This window comes from Salvia hispanica, chromosome 4 (genome assembly GCF_029641045.1).
Source record: "Salvia hispanica isolate PSC_SH4W2 chromosome 4, Shi_PSC_v1, whole genome shotgun sequence".
In the NCBI taxonomy this organism is placed as follows: domain Eukaryota; kingdom Viridiplantae; phylum Streptophyta; class Magnoliopsida; order Lamiales; family Lamiaceae; genus Salvia; species Salvia hispanica.
In genome coordinates, this window is record NC_142695.1 from 17,090,159 (window position 1) to 17,109,658 (window position 19,500).

Consider the following 19,500-nt stretch of genomic DNA (forward strand, 5'->3'; position numbering starts at 1 on the left):
ATTTCTAATAGGACAGAGGGAGTATATCACAGGTATAATTCTAATTCCTTTCAATATGAAAACAGTAAAATGAGGATTGCTATAATAAGATTAATAGCATTTGCCTCTGATAAGATTATAGTGAAAAAATGGAGTGCTAATACAGTGGATTCCCAATCTGTGAACAAATGATAAAACTAGTATCGTGCGAATGTGCAGGCAAAAAGGGTGCGACAAATGTTATTTATCCCCGAGAGTGCTTGATCCTCTTTTACTCATCGACTGCAAAGTGGCCTGCGTTCCTCCCCTGCACCACAAAAACACCAACATCAAATTACTCATCCCAGAAGAATGAACAAGAAAAAGCTCGATGATCAGTCCCCTCCCTGACAAGAGAAAGGAGAAGTAGTTTGGCTTTCGAGAGATGAACAACTTACCTGGGCCAATGCCCGTTGTTTGTTCAGTAACTGCGTCCGTGCCTTGTTGAGAGCTGAGTTAGGGGACTTGTACATTCTCTGTCAACAAAGAGGGTAAACATGAGCAAAATCGCCTTAATGATGCATCTCAAGTCTCAATACTGTATTTCATACTCATCCCCACCTCAAGGAAACTAATCCTTACTTCAGAATTTACATCAAATGTCACACAAGGCTAGGTGCAACCACGTATTTAGATGTTACAAAGTTTAATAGACATAGCAATTCTTAATCCATATACTGTAACTTAAAAAGGTTCATCAAAAGACATGCAATCAAACATCAGAAACATGATCATCTTGAAGAGTCATGAAAGTGTACCATGAAATAACCCCTTCAGAACTTGCAATGCACTAATGTATTACAAATCCTATCTCACATTACATTCAATCAAATATGTATCAACAAATGTACTTGGCCAGCGGTTCTAACACCAAGAAAATTCAGATCCAACTAACCTTTTCGCGCCCTGACATACGCTGTTCGGTCCCTGATAGGAGCTTCTTCTTGGGCGTGAAACCAAACACATCATGGAGAAATTGGTTCTCCTGCCATACACATGATAAATAACAGATTATGATAACCTGTAAAAGAGTCGATTATAGCAGGACTACTGGCAAATAAGTACCTGCATGTGCTTCACAAATCCTCCTCCAAGGAAATGTTTCAGGAAGTTCAACTATAACGCAGAAAGATATTAGAAAATGTTAGAAGCCAATACAATAATGTGCTAAAATATGTAGAGAAGATAGCATTACCTGTATCAATTGAGTCCATGAGCTTGTGTTCAGAGGATCTCCACCTATCTTCATCGAGGTCTCGGGTGTATAACCATCCTGGCATTTGATATAAATAAACTTCAAGCTGTCTAGAAACCAAATCTACGGAGATTAAACTAATAGAAGCATACTGCATACCTCAAGGAAGTCTAGGATATCACAGAATGTGTGCCTCTGACTATTGAGATCTTTCTTGGCAGAACCTTTACCACCGGCCTCAGCAGAGAGGCCCCGCACTTGACCAAGTACTTTAGTTCTCAATCCATGTAAGTACATCAATTTTCGGGAATCCTTCCCTTCATCAATAGTGGGCTCAGAAGAGTCCTTAGTTTCGCCACAGAATTTGTCCAGGCTCCCTATCTCAAAGATTAAAGCAAGTGCTTCACCAGCTGCAATACGCAGTGCTCTGTCATCCTTGTCCAACAGTGTAGAGAAGTACAAGATTGTCCTGAATTATTTCAAGTAAAACACTTAAAGTTCTTTGAACCCGACATACTTCCAGAACTAATGTCTTCATGATATGGAATAGCAAGCTTAACTAAATATTTGATATTAATACTTACTCTTGCCAACTCTTAGGGTTCAGCGCCCAGCCATTCACAGTAGTGAGTAAAAATGACCAGGAAGAGACCATCATCGCTATCACTGCTGGCGAAGGTTTAAAGGCAGCCACCTGAATGTAGATATCAGTTTTAGAATATATGATTGAACAGCACAGACTAACAGAAGAATAAATAGCTGACAAGAATAAATAGCTGACACATTGCACTCTTATATCCACGGCTCGATTGAACTGCACTGAGTATATGCACCACTTAACATTGCATGGTGACAAGAGGCGAAAAAGTAAAGCACACGACCATACTGATAACAAGAAACAAGATTACAGACTATATCATACTGAACGGTATCTGCTGTAGTTTTGTATGCTTACAGACACAGATATATTAATATAGGCCCAGGATCAAACAGGATGGTCATGCAGTGTGTCAAATCTAATTTGGATCATTGGTCTTTGCATGGCAATAATGCATCATTTCATGAAAACCATAGATCACAATGGTCCAGAGTGACTTTTACATACCATGGCACGGAAAGTTTATGTTTCATTCTCTACCTATTCATATAAAAATAAATATATATGTATAATATTGAAAAGAATACAAAACATCTTGGATCAGTTAACAGAAAGGATGCATACATTGGCACCCAATTTTGGATGAGCCACTTGCCACATTATGTGCATTGATTTTTCCGTTTGTTCTGGATCTTCACCGCCAACAAAAGTAATAACAGCCAAACATTGGAGCAACTGTGAACATATAGCAATATCCAGCATCAAATTAGGCATCCAAGGCAACAACTTGCTTAGCTGAGCTATTGAAACATAACATACCGACAGAATCTTAGATGTCTCAGGCCGCATTCTCAGAGCATCCGATATAGGGGAGAGTGATTCTTCCAAGATCTCTTGAGCCTTCTCCCCAGGACCCACAGTCACTGCTAAAAGTCCTGTAAAAGTGTACAAAGTAATTAAGTTCACCAAATACTAGCCAAACAATGAAAGGCTAGATACAATATGTCGAAGGCAAGGTGAAACCTATTGCATGAGATGCCAGGGAAACCTCCTTTGCAGAACCCTTTTTAATTGAATTGAGGCACTGCTGCAGGAATGTAGCAAATCTAGGTGGAGAAACAAAAGACAGTATCGAACTAAAACTTTAGAACATAATACTGAAGATGCTTAGAACACAATATTTAAGACGTTATTAACCTTCAATATACATCTAAAGAATTTTGTTCAATGAAAATGCTTGAAAATGGAAAGATTTGGTAAAAGTTTAACTAGTTAATTGGTTGTAAAAAATACATGATTCAAACTCAAATTTATGCAAAACCAATACAATAGAGTTTAGAATGATACAGAAACACCACTGAATTCTTACTTTGTTTCGACAAATTCATTCTGCAAGCTGCTATTGAATGACTCAATAATAGATGCCAAAGCCTTTTCTCTAGTGGACCCCCTGTATGAAAATAATATACAGATATAATATCAGGATGATAGGAAAGTAGAATCAAAATTTATAGAAGTCTTCACATACCCCTCTTCAGGAGAAACTCAAATGATGATTTATTTCTGTTAAAAAAAGAAACACTTAAACCATACATGATTCATCACATACATTATCCAGACATGAGGAAACTTTTTAATAGACTATCGACATGCATTACATATACATCATTATGCAATAATAATACAATATGAAATAATCACTTTTAGAACAATAAAGATTAAAAGACAGTTCCTAGTATCTAAGTATCTTATACATGAAACTAAAAAGGATTACCTCTTCTCGTACAAAGCATCCAAGCACTGATCAAGCAAATCATCCTTATCAACCTGAACTTCATTGAGACCATTCTCTGTCATATTGTCTAAGCGCATGGACGAGGTCGATGAGCTCAGACTATCTGTATCATCGCTATCCAGCATGGTAGCAAATTTCTTCTGAGAACTTTCTATAATGCCCATAACAAAATTGTTCAGCAATTATTTCCAAATTCAGTTCAAGTACATCTAATACTAATAAAACTTGTTATGAGCAAAAAAATTTAGAAGAAACAATGTTTAATTTGAGGCATTCAGAAAGTACACCAACATTGCCACTCAACAATTCATAACTTGAATCATCATTTTATTAAATTAGTTACAATATGGAGAATAATTTACAGGCTTGCAACTCCCTTAATCCTGATTCACCACCAAAAACAAAAAATACAAACCCCAAATTCTCTAACATAAATGCGTCACAGTAATCGGCTTTCAAACTGTTCAATCCACTCGTAAAGTTGATCAAAATATACATTAAAACATGCGCATAAACTAGTGAAACGTCACATATCACAATTTGAGTTTTTTTTCCATAAAAGCATAAGTTAATAATTTACCGTCAAAGTCCAAGTATACTCTATTATTAAATGAAAAAGGTGTTCAACCTCGATTGCAATATAGCTAAAGAAAGCTCCGAAGGTTAATTCTTGAACCAAGATCGATTAATTTGATTTTTCCATGCGTAATTAACTACACCAAAAGAACAAGCACGCTCGGAAATTAACTTCTTGCCGCAGCAATTTTCGAGTTTCCGAAACGAAACAAAAAAACAGTGGAAAAAGAAAGGGGGGAAACTCACTTTTACCCATGGAGTGATGCAAATCGAAATCAAAATCCGGATCCGAATCCGAAAGCTATAAGCGGCGGTAACTTAGTTATTGAGAAACAATACAAGGACGACTAAAATCTGAATGATGAAAACAAGCAGCTAATAAGTAAGAATGGTGAATTGGATAGTAATAGAGCTTTGAACTGAATAACTGAATTGAATCGAGAAAGGAAGTATCCATGAAAAGAATTTGGAGATTGGAGATTATGGAGAAGGGGAAGAGAGAGAATTGCAGGGCCTGTGGAGGAAAAAATTCAGAGGCAAATTGCCAGATTTCTTAACAGCATCACTATAAATAATAACGTTCTCTCTATATAAATATTACCATATCCTTTTTTCTTTTGTTTTTAAGGAAGCATATTCCTAACTTAAAAATTGAGATTCTTAGGCCAAAAAATAGCTGGAATAATTACCAATTTTGCAATTTTGTGGTCAATCCTTTAAAACTGATAAATTATACTCTCTAGGGGTGAGCATTGGGATTTCGGTTCCGTCTTTTACCTAAATTAAACCAAAATCGAAAGATCGAATTTTTTTCAAAACCCAAACTAAACCGAACCCGAAAAATCGAAAAACGAACTTCAAAAACCGAACAAAATCAAAATAACTGAAATTATATGAAAAATCGAAAAAATCACACACATATACATGCATAGGGTTGTGATCAATTGAGATTTTTTAGGCTAATTGAGAAATGAGATTCAATATCAGCCAATCATTTTTATTAAATGAGTGGTCCAGATTTTGCCACATAAAAAATAATTTTAGATTAATTTATTATGAAAGGGTATAATGGTAATTTGCTCACAACGTTAGAATTTTCTGTTCGTACTTTTTCTTTTTCTCAATTCTTCATTCCCACACTTTTTTCCTGATTCTTGCTTCAATTCTGAGAATAAATAGATTTTTGCGTTAGGATTCGCGAGCAGATTGTTGAGGTTTTCGATCTGATCTCGTCGGAGAAATTCGTGAGAGAGAGGCTGAACGAGCTCATTTTGAGTTCCCCGATTGTCTATCTTCGTTCGCGACAGTTTTGCGGAAAGGAAACACCGAATCGAAGGTGAAATCGCGTTAAATCCTGAATCGGAGAAGAAAATCGCCTATCAACCAGATCTACTTCAGAATCTATGCAACCTAACCACTGCAGAGAGCGATTCATCGATTTCGAGCAGACGTTGGTGGCGATAGTGAGGGAATTGGCAGGTGTTGGAGTAGGCGGTCGGAATTTCGAGCCGACGACGGAGGAATGGTCGAGCGATGGCCGCCGGTGTGAAATCTGGAGGAACCGACCGAATTTGAGGCTCGTTCAAATTGGGGATTTTGATTTGGGGATATTTTTCTCAAAATTGGGGATCCTCAACTTGTAAGAGAGAGGTGGAGGTGGAAGCAGTCGCCATCTCCGGCGAATTGAGGAAGGCGACGGGAGTGAAGGACTTGATTTGGGGAAGAAGGAGGTGAAATGGGTGAGTGAGGCAGATTGATCGGGAAGGAGAAGGGAGAACATGGGTTGACTTTGTTTCTTTTAATTTGGGCCTCCTTTGAGTTATTAATTGGGCTTTTAATTTAATTGGAGGAATAAGAGTGTCCACTATAGGGGAGCTGCGGTCAGGCCACGGGAGAGCCGCGAGCCGCGGCTCCCTATAGTGACTGGGGTGGGCAGCCGCGGCGGGGGGGTGGACACGGGAGCGCCACGATCGTGGCTTGGCCGCGGCGCTTGGGCGCGAGCCGCGGCCCTCCTATTGCATTGGCCACGAGCCGCGGCTCCCCTATTTCGATTTTTTTTTTATTAATTCTATAAAAATACCCATTTTCCTCAATTTTTTACACCATTCCAATCTCCATTCTTTTCATTTTATCACCAATTCTGCTTTTGAAAAATGAGTTCTGACGATGAGTTCCAACAATTGGTGGATAGGGAGTTCGATGAACTCGTTCAAGAGGTGCAACGGGAAGCAGAAGAGAAAGAGGAGGAGGTGGCGGCGACGGCGTTCGTTCGCCCGTTCTATCATCGGCGGACCATCAGCCGTGACCATGTCGGGGCACACCAGCGGTTGATGGAAGACTACTTTGGCGACAACCCCCGTTACCCAGCAGAGATTTTCCGTCGCCGCTTCAGAATGTCGCAACGGTTATTCACCCGGGTTGTCAACATATCAGAAGTGTACCGCTGCAATTAGGCAGCTTGCCTATGCCGGACCTGCTGATATGTTCGACGAATACCTACAGTTGGGCGAAACAACTGCCCTAACGACGCTGAGGAAGTTTTGTAATTGTATCCAGGCCATCTTTGGTCCGGAGTATCTACGGAAGCCAACTGCCAATGAGTGCCACAGATTGATAGATATGCACGGGAGAGTGCATACTTTTCCGGGGATATTGGGCAGCATTGATTGCATGCACTGGGAATGGAGGAACTGCCCGGTTGCTTGGAAGGGGCAGTTCACATCTGGATTCAAAGGGAGACACCCAACAATGATACTGGAAGCTGTTGCTGACTACCGATTGCAAATCTGGCATGGTCGAACAACGACATCAACGTACTGGATTCGTCTCATCTCTTCAATGATGAGTGTCAGGGTGAGGGTCCGACTGTCAGATTCACTACCAACGGGACGCAGTACAACAAGGCATACTACTTAGCCAATGGGATATACCCTCGTTGGCCCGTGTTTGTTAAGACGATCCGGCAGCCGGTTGGGCCGAAACAATCCTATTTCGCGGCCAAACAAGAGAGTGCTAGGAAGGACGTTGAGCATGCTTTTGGTGTCCTCCAATCGCGATGGGCCATTCTACGGTGCCCGGTTCGACAATGGCACGAAAATGATGTCGCCTCCATCATGTATGCATGTATCATATTGCACAATATGATAATAGAGGATGAAGGATATTCTGCAGAGAACTGGGCACCGGAAGAGGGTGCAAGTACGAGCCACGGTGTTGCAACCGCCCCACTGCAGATGGGTGTACCGCGTAGTGATGCATACTTGATCCAATGGTTCGCCGATATGCGGAGGGAAACATCACATACGACACTGCAGGCTGATATGATCGAAGAGGTTTGGAATCGTAGGGGAGGAGGGGGTCGAGTGTGATATGCGTTGGGAATGCGTTAGGGAGGTAGTTTATGAGAGGTCGAAAATTTTCGTTGTATAATTTTACCTCTTTGTATAATACAACGAAGATTTTGTTTTAATTTTAGTTCTTATGCATTTTTTCAATTATTATAGTCCAATAACTTTTATTGAAGTAGAATTAAAATATAAACAAAATGAAAAAAAAAATCAAACTTTTTAGTGGCTTGGTCATGTCCACTATAGTAGGAAACATGGGCATTGGTGGCCCGGCCACGATTTTGTGGCCTGGCCACACTTTGTGGCTTGGCCCGGCCAACTATAGTGGACACTCTAAGGTGGGCTAAGTAAATAATAAGTCTTGGGCCAAACTTAATTAAATCCTTGGGCCGATAATCTATGTCAACTGCATATATAATCTATGTCAACTACATATATAATTTATGTCAACTACACACATATAATGTCAACTTCCTATATAATTCATATGTACTACCCACATATAACATCAACTATGTGTACAATCCATGTCAACTACATATACAATTCTTGTCAAACTATACACATATAATGTCAACTATAAGTTGTTGACATTCGATATTCTAGGTATTGATATGTGAATTGTAAGTGTTATTTGTTAGTTGTTGATATTTTAATACGAGTTGTTGACATTCGATATTCTCGGTATTGATATGCGAATTGTAAGTGTTATTTTTTAGTTGTTGACATTTTAATACGAGTTGTTGACATTCGATATTCTCGGTATTGATATGCGAATTGTAAGTGTTATTTTTTAGTTGTTGACATTTTAATACGAGTTGTTGACATTCGATATTCTCGATATTGATATGTGAATAGTAAGTGTTATTTGTTAGTTGTTGACATTTTAATACGAGTTGTTGACATTCGATATTCTCGGTATTGATATGTGAAATGTAAGTGTTATTTGTTAGTTGCTGACATTTTAATATGAGTTGTTGACATTCGATATTCTCGGTATTGATATGTGAATTGTAAGTGTTAATTTTTAGTTGTTGACATTTTAATATGAGTTGTTGACATTCGATATTCTCGGTATTGATGTATGAATTATAAGTGTTATTTTTTAATTGTTGACATTTTAATAAGTGTTATTTTATTGAATGTTGAAGATTTGAAGATTTGAAGATTTGAATGTTGAAGATTTGAAGATTTGAAGGTTGAAGATTTGAAGATTTGAATGTTGAAAATTTAAAGATTTGAATGTTGAAGATTTGAAGATTTGAAGACTTTGCAGCTAGAGTTTTAGAGCATCTGCAACGCTGCCTCGTTGCGGACTCGATCTCGTCTCGACGAGACGAGACGGCATCGAGACAGCGTTGCGGCTCCCGTCTTGTCTCGACGAGACGAGATGTCTCGACGCCCGACGCATCCCGGCGAGACAAGTCTCGAGCTCGCGAGACACGCGCCCGGCGCCACGTGGCGCGCGCGGGCTGCTGGCGTGACGCCCACTCGCGAGTCGGATTTATGACGTCATAATTCAATTTTTTTTTTAAATCAGATTTTTCAAAAAAAAAATTTAAAATAAAAAACGGTAATATTACCGTTGAACGGTAATATTTTTAATTTTTTTTTTTTTTTATATATATTCTATATATACTCTTCTCCATTCTCCATTTTACACACAAACACACATTTATTCTCTCATCTCTCTTTCTTTCCTCTCCAATCACTTCTATAAAATCATTCCTTTATTTTTTTCTTCTCCCAAATTTAATCAATTATGGATCCATTTGAGCAAATGCGTCGAATAATGGAAAATCGCTAGAAGCAGATCGACGTAGGGAGGAGGAAGCCGCCGCGCCTCCTAGGCGACGCCGGACATACATCCACCGTAACCGGGAGGAAGCCGCCGCAAGGTTGGAACGTGATTACTTCAGTCCGAACCCGGTGTGGGGAGATATCTACTTCCGTCGCCGTTTTCGTATGTCACGCCCGCTATTTTTGCATATCGCGAATACATTGGCGGCACGGGAAGAGTTCTTCAGAGAAGGGTTCGACGCTGTTGGCCGTCCTAGCCACACGACGCTCCAGAAATGTACTGCGGCGATCCGTCAGCTTGCTACTGGACAAACGGCGGATGCGTTCGACGAATACCTGCACGTCGGAGAATCCACTGGGCGACTTTGTTTGTTGAACTTCTGCAAAGGCGTCCGGGCAGCCTTCACCGCCGAATTTCTGAAGAAGCCAACTACCGCAGATTGTCAGTTTCTGCTCCGTCTTCACGAACAAGTGCACGGATTCCCCGGGATGCTCGGGAGTGTCGATTGCATGCATTGGCAATGGAAGAATTTCCCTGTGGCGTTGAAGGGGTCATACACGAGCGGCCACAAAGGCACCCACCCCACCGTTATACTCGAGGCCGTCGCCGACTACCGGCTATGGATTTGGCATGCGTATTTCGGGGTCCCCGGCTCGAACAACGACATCAACGTGCTCAACAACTCCGACCTCTTCGTTGAAGTTCTGAATGGTAAAGCGCCGGCCATCAACTTCGTCGCTAACAATCGCCAGTATAAAATGGGGTACTATCTTGCCGACGGCATCTATCCGAAGTGGCCAACCTTCGTGAAGACGTTCAACAGGCCTACGGACGAAAAGCAGTCTCTTTTTGCGCTGAAGCAAGAGTCTGCTCGCAAGGATGTGGAGAGAGCGTTCGGGGTTCTCCAAGCTCGATGGAACATTATCAAAGCCCCGGCTCGACAGTGGTTTATAGAGAATATGGTCGACATCATGTATACGTGCATAATCTTGCACAACATGATTGTCGCCGACGAAGGACCTGGGGCGGGAAATTGGTTCGACCCTGAAACCCCGGGAAGCTCAACCGCAAGTAGTTCGCCTCGAACGGGAGTGCATCCGTCTTTGCAAGAGCGGTTGTCTATTCGGGCAAGGACACGTGTTTCTACCGCCCACGCCCAACTCCAGGAGGATCTAATGGAGCACATTTGGGCAAAATTTGGCAACCATTAGATGATCGTCACTAGAGAACTCCTTCTTCTGCTTCTTTGCCTCCATTTTTTTTTATTTGAGTTTAAGTGTGCAATTTGTAATTTCTAGTTTTTTAATTATGTCTTTTTTATTTTTTTATGTATTTTAAATTGTAATTTTATTTTATTTATAATGAAGTGTGTTTTTTATTAATTGAATTTGTTGGAATTAAAAATAAAAAATGAAATTGAATGAATAGTTAAGAGATGGTTAAGAGATGGAGGGTTGCAGGTGTTGTCTCTTAGTTAAGAGATGAGCTGAAAAGTACAGTGGGGCCCATGAATAGTGAAGAGATGAGACGGTTAAGAGACGGATAAGAGATAGCGTTGCGGATGGCCTTAGGGAGGATTTTAGAAAATGATTTCAAATACAATTTAATGAAAAGATAATTATACCCCCCATGTTGACATAATGTGATAGTTGTTGACATTAAGTTAATCTTGTGAATTAGTGGCTGAGATTGCATCTCATTTCTCAATTATGCCCAAAAATCTCATTCTAACAAGACCCTATATACATACATATATATATAAGGATGTGATCATATCATAACCAATATTTATGGTGATAACCTAATAACCCTCATTTTATGGACGAAAAATATCATTTTATGGAACAGAATATCATTTTATGGAATAAAAGTATCATTTTATGCATGCTGAAAAAATATCATTTTATCGTGTACAAATATCATTTTTAGTAAAAATGATACTTTTGACCCATAAAATGATAGGGTTATTAGGTTATCACATAAATATGAGTTATGATATGATCGCACCCCTATATATATATATATAATATTTTAATTTATATAATAGAATACATATCTATAAAATATACTATAAAATTAATAGAATATATATAATAAATATCATATAGAATATATTAAAAGAATATAGATATATTAAATAATATAATATATTAAATCAATAGAATATATATAATATTATATTTAAACTATAATTCGATTATTTGGTTTTTTAGTTTTTTTTTCACCCGAATCGAACCGGACAGAAAAACCGAAATATTTGTATTTTCAAAACCGAACTGGATTTCAGAATTTCGGTTCGGATATTCGGTTTTCGGCTTTTTTTGCACACCCCTGGTACTCTCCCAGTCTCTAAAAAAGTAAAAAGTATGAACTATTTTCTTTTTATTCCGTTCCTAAAAAATATAAACTTTCTAGTTTTGGAAACTTTTTTTATTTCTAATGAGGTAGGATCCATTATCCACTAACCATACTTTTAAAAAAAATCTTTCTATATTAATATAATATATTTTAATTTATATAATAGAATATATATCTATCAAATATATTATAAAATTAATAGAATATATATAATAAATATTATATAGAATATATTAAAAGAATATAGATATATTATATAATATAATATATTAAATAATAGAATATATATAATATTATTTAAAATATAATTCGATTATTTGGTTTTTTTTTCACCCGAACCGAACCGGAAAACCGAAATATTTGTATTAACCGAAAAAATTGAACATAATTTTAGAATTTCGCTTCGAATATTCGGTTTTCGGCTTTTTTGCTCATCCCTAGTACTCTCCTAGTCTCTAAAAAAGTAAAAAGTATGAACTATTTTCTTTTTATTCTGTTCCTAAAAAATATAAACTTTCTAGTTTTGGAAACTTTTTTTGTTTCTAATGAGGTGGGATCCATTATCCACTAACCATACTTTAAAAAAAATTATTTCTATACTTAATATAATATATTTTAATTTATATAATAGAATATATATCTATAAAATATATTATAAAATTAATAGAATATATATAATAAATATTATATAGAATATATTAAAAGAATATAGATATATTATATAATAGAATATATTAAATCAATAGAATATATATAATATTATATTTAAAATATAATTCGATTATTTGGTTTTTTGGTTTTTTTTTTCACCCGAACCGAACCGAAAAACTGAAATATTTGTATTTTCAAAACTGAACCGAACCGAAAAAATCGAACAAAATTTCAGAATTTCGGTTCGGATATTCGGTTTTCGACTTTTTTGCTCACCCCTAGTACTCTCCCAGTCTCTAAAAAAGTAAAAAGTATGAACTATTTTCTTTTTATTCTATTCCTAAAAAATACTCCCTCCGTCCCACAAAGATAGTCCCACTTTGACCTGACACGTGTTTTAAGAAATGTAATGAAAAGTGAGTTGAAAAAGTTGGTGGGATGTGGGTCCTACTTTTAAAGTATTAGTTTTATAATAAAATGTGAGTAGGAATGAGTTGGTGGAATATGGGGTCCACTACCAAAAATGGTAAAAGTGAAATGGGACAAACTTTGTGGGACAGACGGAAATAGAAAAAAGGGACAATCTTTATGGGACGGAGGGAGTATAAACTTTCTAGTTTTGAAAACTTTTTTTGTTTCTAATGAGGAAGGATCCATTATCCACTAACCATACTTTTAAAAAAAATTCTTTCTATCTCTCTTACTTATTTGGTGGAAATTATATATAATATGTAAGATGAAAAATACTATACGGACAAGGGGAGTGTTATATTGCTAACTACAACTAAATAATAGCCAATAGATATTCAAATCAAGAGCTTAGATCATTAATCCCTAAATGTCAATACGATCAACGAAAAACATCAATAAGGCCATAGGATTAATTCCAAAAAATATCAATAGGGGTATTAATGTCAATTAACTACATGTTTAGTTATAACTAACTTTTAAAAGAAATCCCAAAACTTTAAATTCATATAACATATATCAACTTAAAGATAATTTCATAAGGATTCCAACGATATCATACATGCATATGTTCCGACGTCAAAATTTGAAAAAAATTGCAAATTTTTTTAATTTTTTTCGTACAAGCAGAAATGTCAAAATACTTGTTACGGATTATGGTCATGCACAACAGCTGATGGTGCATGGGAGCAAGGTGGAGCTGCAGCATATGGAATCAAGACTTAGGCTAACTTTTGAGCTGGCATCTAGCCGTTGGAAGTTGGTTGCTCTAGCTGTTGTAACCGATTGAGTGTAGCTCTCATACACTCTTATTTTAGCTAGAGTATAAGTAGTGTAAATAGATTCATTGAGAAGTAGTTCTGTAGTTGTAACTTCATTTAGTTTTCTCTCTCGATCATTCAATAAGTTTACATTCTCTGCAACATCTCTTCTTCTACAACCCTCTTTCCATACTTACTTTAGCTTTCTTGTTCGAGTGCTTCTCTGATTACAACAATACTACATAAAATATGTCAATATAATACATGTAGAATATCAATATAAGCAATTGGTTAACATTCTTAAAGCATTGTGTTGACATTCTCAAAGCATTGTGTTGATATTTTCATCCAAAACCCTAATTTGGAGTTTTTTTTTTATCTTTTTTTATTTAATTAATAAAAATGAAAATTACACGTAGCAAATTGTAGATCACACGTTTTCTAAAATCCTATAGCCTTAAATTAGTTGTAGTTAGCAATTAAATGATGAGTTAGCAATTGATCACTCCCCATACGGACAAAATATTATGCTATTTAAACAATATTGTTAGTACACACAGTGAAACACATCTTCAGTTAAAATATTTTTTTATATCTTTTAGTATTTCACTAATTTTGCATTATTATAATGTTTTAACAAAATTTATTTTACTCTATAAATTATGTCAAAGTTCACATTCATAATTCTTACATGTCCCTACACTCATCGTATTTTGAATTCAAGCATTTTAGAATCATTTATATGAATTTATTGAGCCTAAATAGTATTTTAAATCACACGCTATTTATTTATGCATTTTATGAACATGTAAGAAATGTCACACAATATCATCGTCCATGACCATGAGTAAAAATGTTTTCGATAGGATACAGTGTTAGGAAATTATTTTTCTATCATGTATTCTTGAATACATAATTGAATATAAATAAAGCAAGATCTTCGAAAAATATGTATTTCACGTAAACCATAAATATAATAGGATCGAGATATACCTTGGTGATCCATAGCGGAAGCGATTGGGGAAGACGGAGAGAACTTCCTCGGACTTTCTTTGGCATAGTAGCGCAGCTCCAACTCCAAGGATTTGTTTCTCTCTCTTTCCCTCGTTTATGTGTTCTCTATAATGTGTGTGATTTGATGGGATCGCCACACTTGTATATATAAGCAGAGAGATGACAAACCCTAATTATAAAACGTTAAAGCCCTTTCCATCAAAGTGGCTATTTAATTAAGACGTTTCTTTTTTACCAAGTAATACCAAAATCAAATTAAATAATTGTTCATAACAATTTAATTTGATTTTTGTAGTCCATAACATATCAAACCGTAAATATATTCATGCGTCCATTAATAATCAAAGGAATCAAATAATCCTTCACTTAATTACTAAATCAAATACATATACTATAATGTGTTAATATATTCTCCTTTTCCTTATTAGTATAAGAACATATATTTATTCAAACTTAATAACAAATTTAGAGAATATATTATGCCTAATTGAATGATTATAGTTTACGAAAACGGCCCATTATATTAATAGCTATTGATAGCTAATTAATTAGGGAAAAATGTGTCTTATACCAAGTTAATGTATTATATTAAAAATTCAATTCCATTTAAGATTCTATCACATGTCACATATGTGAGACACAAAACTTACATACAGAAGTAAATTTTCACCAATTATTAGAGCATCCCCATCCGTGCTCTTAAATAAGAGCACGAAGATAGGCCCGGATCCATTTTCACTCCTTGTCCTTAAGCAAGAGCACAACACCCACATGCATGCTCTTCCGCAAGGACAAGCTCAAAGTTCCCACCATTCTATTATTCAATTTAAATACTTCAATTAGTAAAAATATTTCTATGATATAAAAATATATTAAAAAATAAAAATTACATAATTAAAATCCTAAAAAATAAAAATTACATAATTAAAATCCTAAAACATAAAAATACATAATTAAAATCCTAAAAAATAAAAAAATACATAATTAAAATCCTACAAATTAAAAACCACATAATTAAAGACTAAAAAATACCCCCGTGGAAGACTAGTCCTCTATCCCCAATGTTCTTCGGAGACCCCGTATAATTGGAAAAATTGAAAAATAAATTAAAAGTGTGTAGAAAACGGATATACTTTATTGAGAAGTGGAAAAATATATTTTTTAATTTAAAAACGTTTTTTAAATTAATTTCGAATTTTTTTTAAAAAAAGAAAACAACAAAATCTATGTCGTTGTCCAATTGCAGCCCGCCACGTAAGCCTGCTCAACGACAAGGACGTGCTCTTATTTAAGAGCACCGCCCTGTTGCTGGCAAGGACAGATAACGTACATTAGTGAGCAGTGGCGTCCTTGCCAGCAGCAAGGACGGACAACCTTACTAATATGGATGCTCTTATATTCAAGGAAACAAAAAAATGTCACTTTTCATCATTAAAATAAAATTTCTGTCTTCTATCTCCTGATTCAAATATATAACCACACTTTTTCTTTTATTGTAATGTAATCCACAGCACAACTCAAACTTAAAATTCCATGTTATACAATAAATTGATCATCAGTACAAAAACTACTACTACTACTAGAAAAAAGAGTATAGATTTAGATGTTGTGTACAAAGCATAGATCTCTTGATAGGGAAGCCTACGTGGATAGATCGAGACCGTCAATTGTCATTGATTCAAGTAGAGCGCACGTGGATTTACAACCGATCAGATGACGTGGCAGGTTCAGGAACACCCTACTGAGTACTGACTTTGAAATATTTTGGCCAAAAAACTCCGCTAGAGAAAAGAAAACGTGTTATGTTAAATAATCAAATACTCTATGGTCAATCATTTGCAAAAGTATTGTGTTACTATTAATTTATTTCTACTATCACATATTTAAATTCAGGATCAAATTGAATAAAATAATTTCTACGCGGAAACTTGAATGACGGTGCATCCGGCTTATTAATTCTCATTCATCAAGGATTGAGATTGACTACTTATGTTCAAAATTTAATTATGGCTTGTGTAGGGTGGAAGTTTGACATTTGGCATTGAAAATGATGAATATAGTTAGGAGATTTGTGTGGCTTCTTTCATTTTTGTGTGCATACAACTTATGTTTATTGCGTGCCTTTTTGGTAATTAATGAATTGTTTAACGCTAAGTAGAGATTAATAATCAGGAATCGGCTAATGAATATTCATTAGAATATGCCAATAGTTTCTAATTAAAAATTAATCCCAACCTTTAAAAATTATCGATTTCTTCATATATTTTGGAAATTTTATCTACTACATTCCATGGGTCCTCGTCTAATGCTTATAACATCATAATCCAAAACTAAGACTAAATCTACACCCTTAGATTTTGAAATGAGTTAATAAGATTAAAGCTCACAAATTTCAATAAATAGTAGACAAAATATCAACAAAAGGGTAATATTGTCATTATGTTATCATATGATAATTTTCGTGGGTGTTTTTTTATATCAACATAGTATATTACAAATATCAACAATATGACATGAGAATATCAACACAATTACAAGAAATATCAATACAATTTTATTGATATTTTACCTACTTTATATTGAGATTTTGCATACACTATATTGAGATTTTTTTTGTATTTGTTGATAAAATCTGCTTATCAACATCATACGAAAATTGAAATATAATTTATCAAATTTCATCACCCGAATATCATCGGAACATATGCAATTAAGATATCGTTGGAATCCTTATAAAATTATCTTTAATTTGGTATATTTTTTGTGAAAAAAATAATTTAAATCGAGAGAGTTACGTAAATTTAAAATTTTAAGATGATTTTGATGAGAGAATTGACATTGATACCTTTTAAGTTTATTTAATAATTTTTTAATTTAAAATATCCATGTGGTATTATTTCAACTAGATCTTCTAATCTAGTAGATAAGATTTGATCTTAATTTGTGATTATTGATCACTCCCCTACGTGCCAATATTTTCAACTTATCAATCTCAATTTCAAACCGTAATAGTTATATTAATCAATTTTTGAATAATTGTTTTGAAAAATAAATTTAAAGTGAAAACTGATATCTTTGTATTCAACTTATTTTTGGAGAAAAAAAACAAATAGACTATTCTCTGATACATCGTGTCACGACTCAATTGTTGAAGTAATATTATGACGATACAACTTCAAAAGATTAGGACAGAAATCATAGATTGAGAAGATTGCTATAACCTTGAACATTTGCTAAATTTTAATAAAATCAATAGATTTCAAAGATTATGTGAGAATTGATAAAATTACTAAAGTTTTTGATGAATTGGATTATTAAAGTATAACTCCTACGAAATTTTGTGTGTTTTGGTGTATTGAAATTTAGGTAACAGAAAAACTGGGCTCTGAAGAAAAAATAGTTTGGGCCGACAAGTAAAAGCTTCTATTTTGAAGTTAATCGGACAACAAACCAAATTTGGGCTTTAGTTATTTGATTCGGAAAGAAATTAATTTAGACCCTCGTGAACTCGATAACTAATGTAACAAGGCCGGTACTATGAGTTATAATATTTGAATTAAAATTAACCCCAACAAAAATAAAATTAAAATCTATAAATTCCAACTCCTACATTAACTAGAAAATATACTAGTAGTATTTTGCAATAAAATATCTAGATCCTGAAACACACATAAATGATCTGTGGAAATTCTAAATAATTTTACCTAGAAATCAATAAAACATAATTTGAATGCTATGACGCAACAACTAAGTATAATGGCAACCTATTTTGAACCAAAATTAATATTGATCCTTGGGTGTAATTAATGTAGTGTATTTAGGTTTGATTGAAAGTGCTTTTTTTCTATTGATAGCGTTTATAGGTCCCCAACAAGCATGATCCTATACATTTGTTATTGTGTACAAGTGTATGAACTTAGACATAGTAATTTTTATTTTAATAAAAAAAGAGGTGTTCCCCAATTTGAAATGTATTTGCAGCTAGTGTTATAAGCTGCAGTGGTTATATACTTATATACCATGAGTAATTTTATTCGTCACAATCAGTTGGTTTGAAAAAGCTATGAGACTATGCTATGCAGAGAGAGTAAGTAAGAGATTAAAGAGTGGCAGCTTGCAAAGTTGGACTGGGCCCCAATGTGGCGCAGTGAAGTTCAGTCAAAACTTTGGGAATCCAACCTATCTCTCTTGATTTTACTTGTCATTTAATTCTTGTTTTTATGTACCTATCTTTTTGTGTAAAATATGATGTGTGGTACATATATAAAGTACTATAACTAAATTAATCAGTACAAGGTAAGATTAATCGCAGAGCTGAGGAGATGGGCATGGGAGTTAGTGTCTTTTATTTTTTCCACAGGTATTTCTGTCATCAAAATTCATTTCTCTTTTAATAAAGAATGATCACATCTATATACATCTCTCTCTATATAGAGAGCTGTTACAGTGTTCCCACCGGCCTTCTCACTAGAGTGCTATCTAGTTTATGTGGGCCAACACTAACAACATGCAAAATGGGAAAATTAAAAATATTAATAATACCTCAGATACTTGATTTTAGGATAATGCAATTCAAGAATAGTCTTAGGCTTAGATTATGAATTGTGGCCTCCCATAACAATGATTGCTAGTTTTTGTTATAGAAGATGTTTTTATTTTAGCCAACTTCGTTTTATTTAATTTTCTTAAACTGATTACGTTAAATGCGTTGAAATTTTTGCAAAAGGAATCATAGATACGAAGCATGAAATACAAGTAAAATTAGATCACACAAGTATAATGATCAATTTTTTTAAGAATTATATATATTCACATAGCAAAATGATAGTAGCATATTTATGTTAATCTAATAGTAGAGTAAATTAATGTGTTGGATCCAAAATTTTCATAATCAAAATTTAAATCTAAAATCATCTTG

At 35.0% G+C, this 19,500-nt stretch overlaps 1 protein-coding gene across 3 annotated transcripts; it reads right to left on the bottom strand.

The window, feature by feature from the left end:
• Positions 1-56: 56 nt before the first annotated feature.
• On the bottom strand, positions 57-4,741 carry LOC125196251 (uncharacterized). 3 transcript variants are annotated; one of them, XM_048094690.2, is made up of 14 exons: positions 4,429-4,741; positions 3,586-3,757; positions 3,340-3,374; positions 3,159-3,261; positions 2,835-2,917; positions 2,631-2,746; positions 2,436-2,546; positions 1,798-1,907; positions 1,373-1,682; positions 1,214-1,291; positions 1,084-1,134; positions 914-1,003; positions 417-494; positions 57-286 (listed from the first exon to the last, which is right to left on the bottom strand). In XM_048094690.2, the coding sequence occupies exons 1-14, from the start codon at positions 4,436-4,438 to the stop codon at positions 251-253; spliced, it is 1,383 nt and encodes a 460-aa protein (XP_047950647.2). In that variant the 5' UTR covers positions 4,439-4,741; the 3' UTR covers positions 57-250. The 3 variants fall into 3 exon arrangements, with proteins under 3 accessions (XP_047950647.2, XP_047950648.2, XP_047950649.2); XM_048094691.2 differs by lacking the exon at positions 3,340-3,374 and having other exon boundaries at positions 3,181-3,261; positions 4,429-4,740; XM_048094692.2 differs by lacking the exon at positions 3,340-3,374 and having other exon boundaries at positions 4,429-4,740.
• Between the last annotated feature and the right edge of the window lie 14,759 nt (positions 4,742-19,500).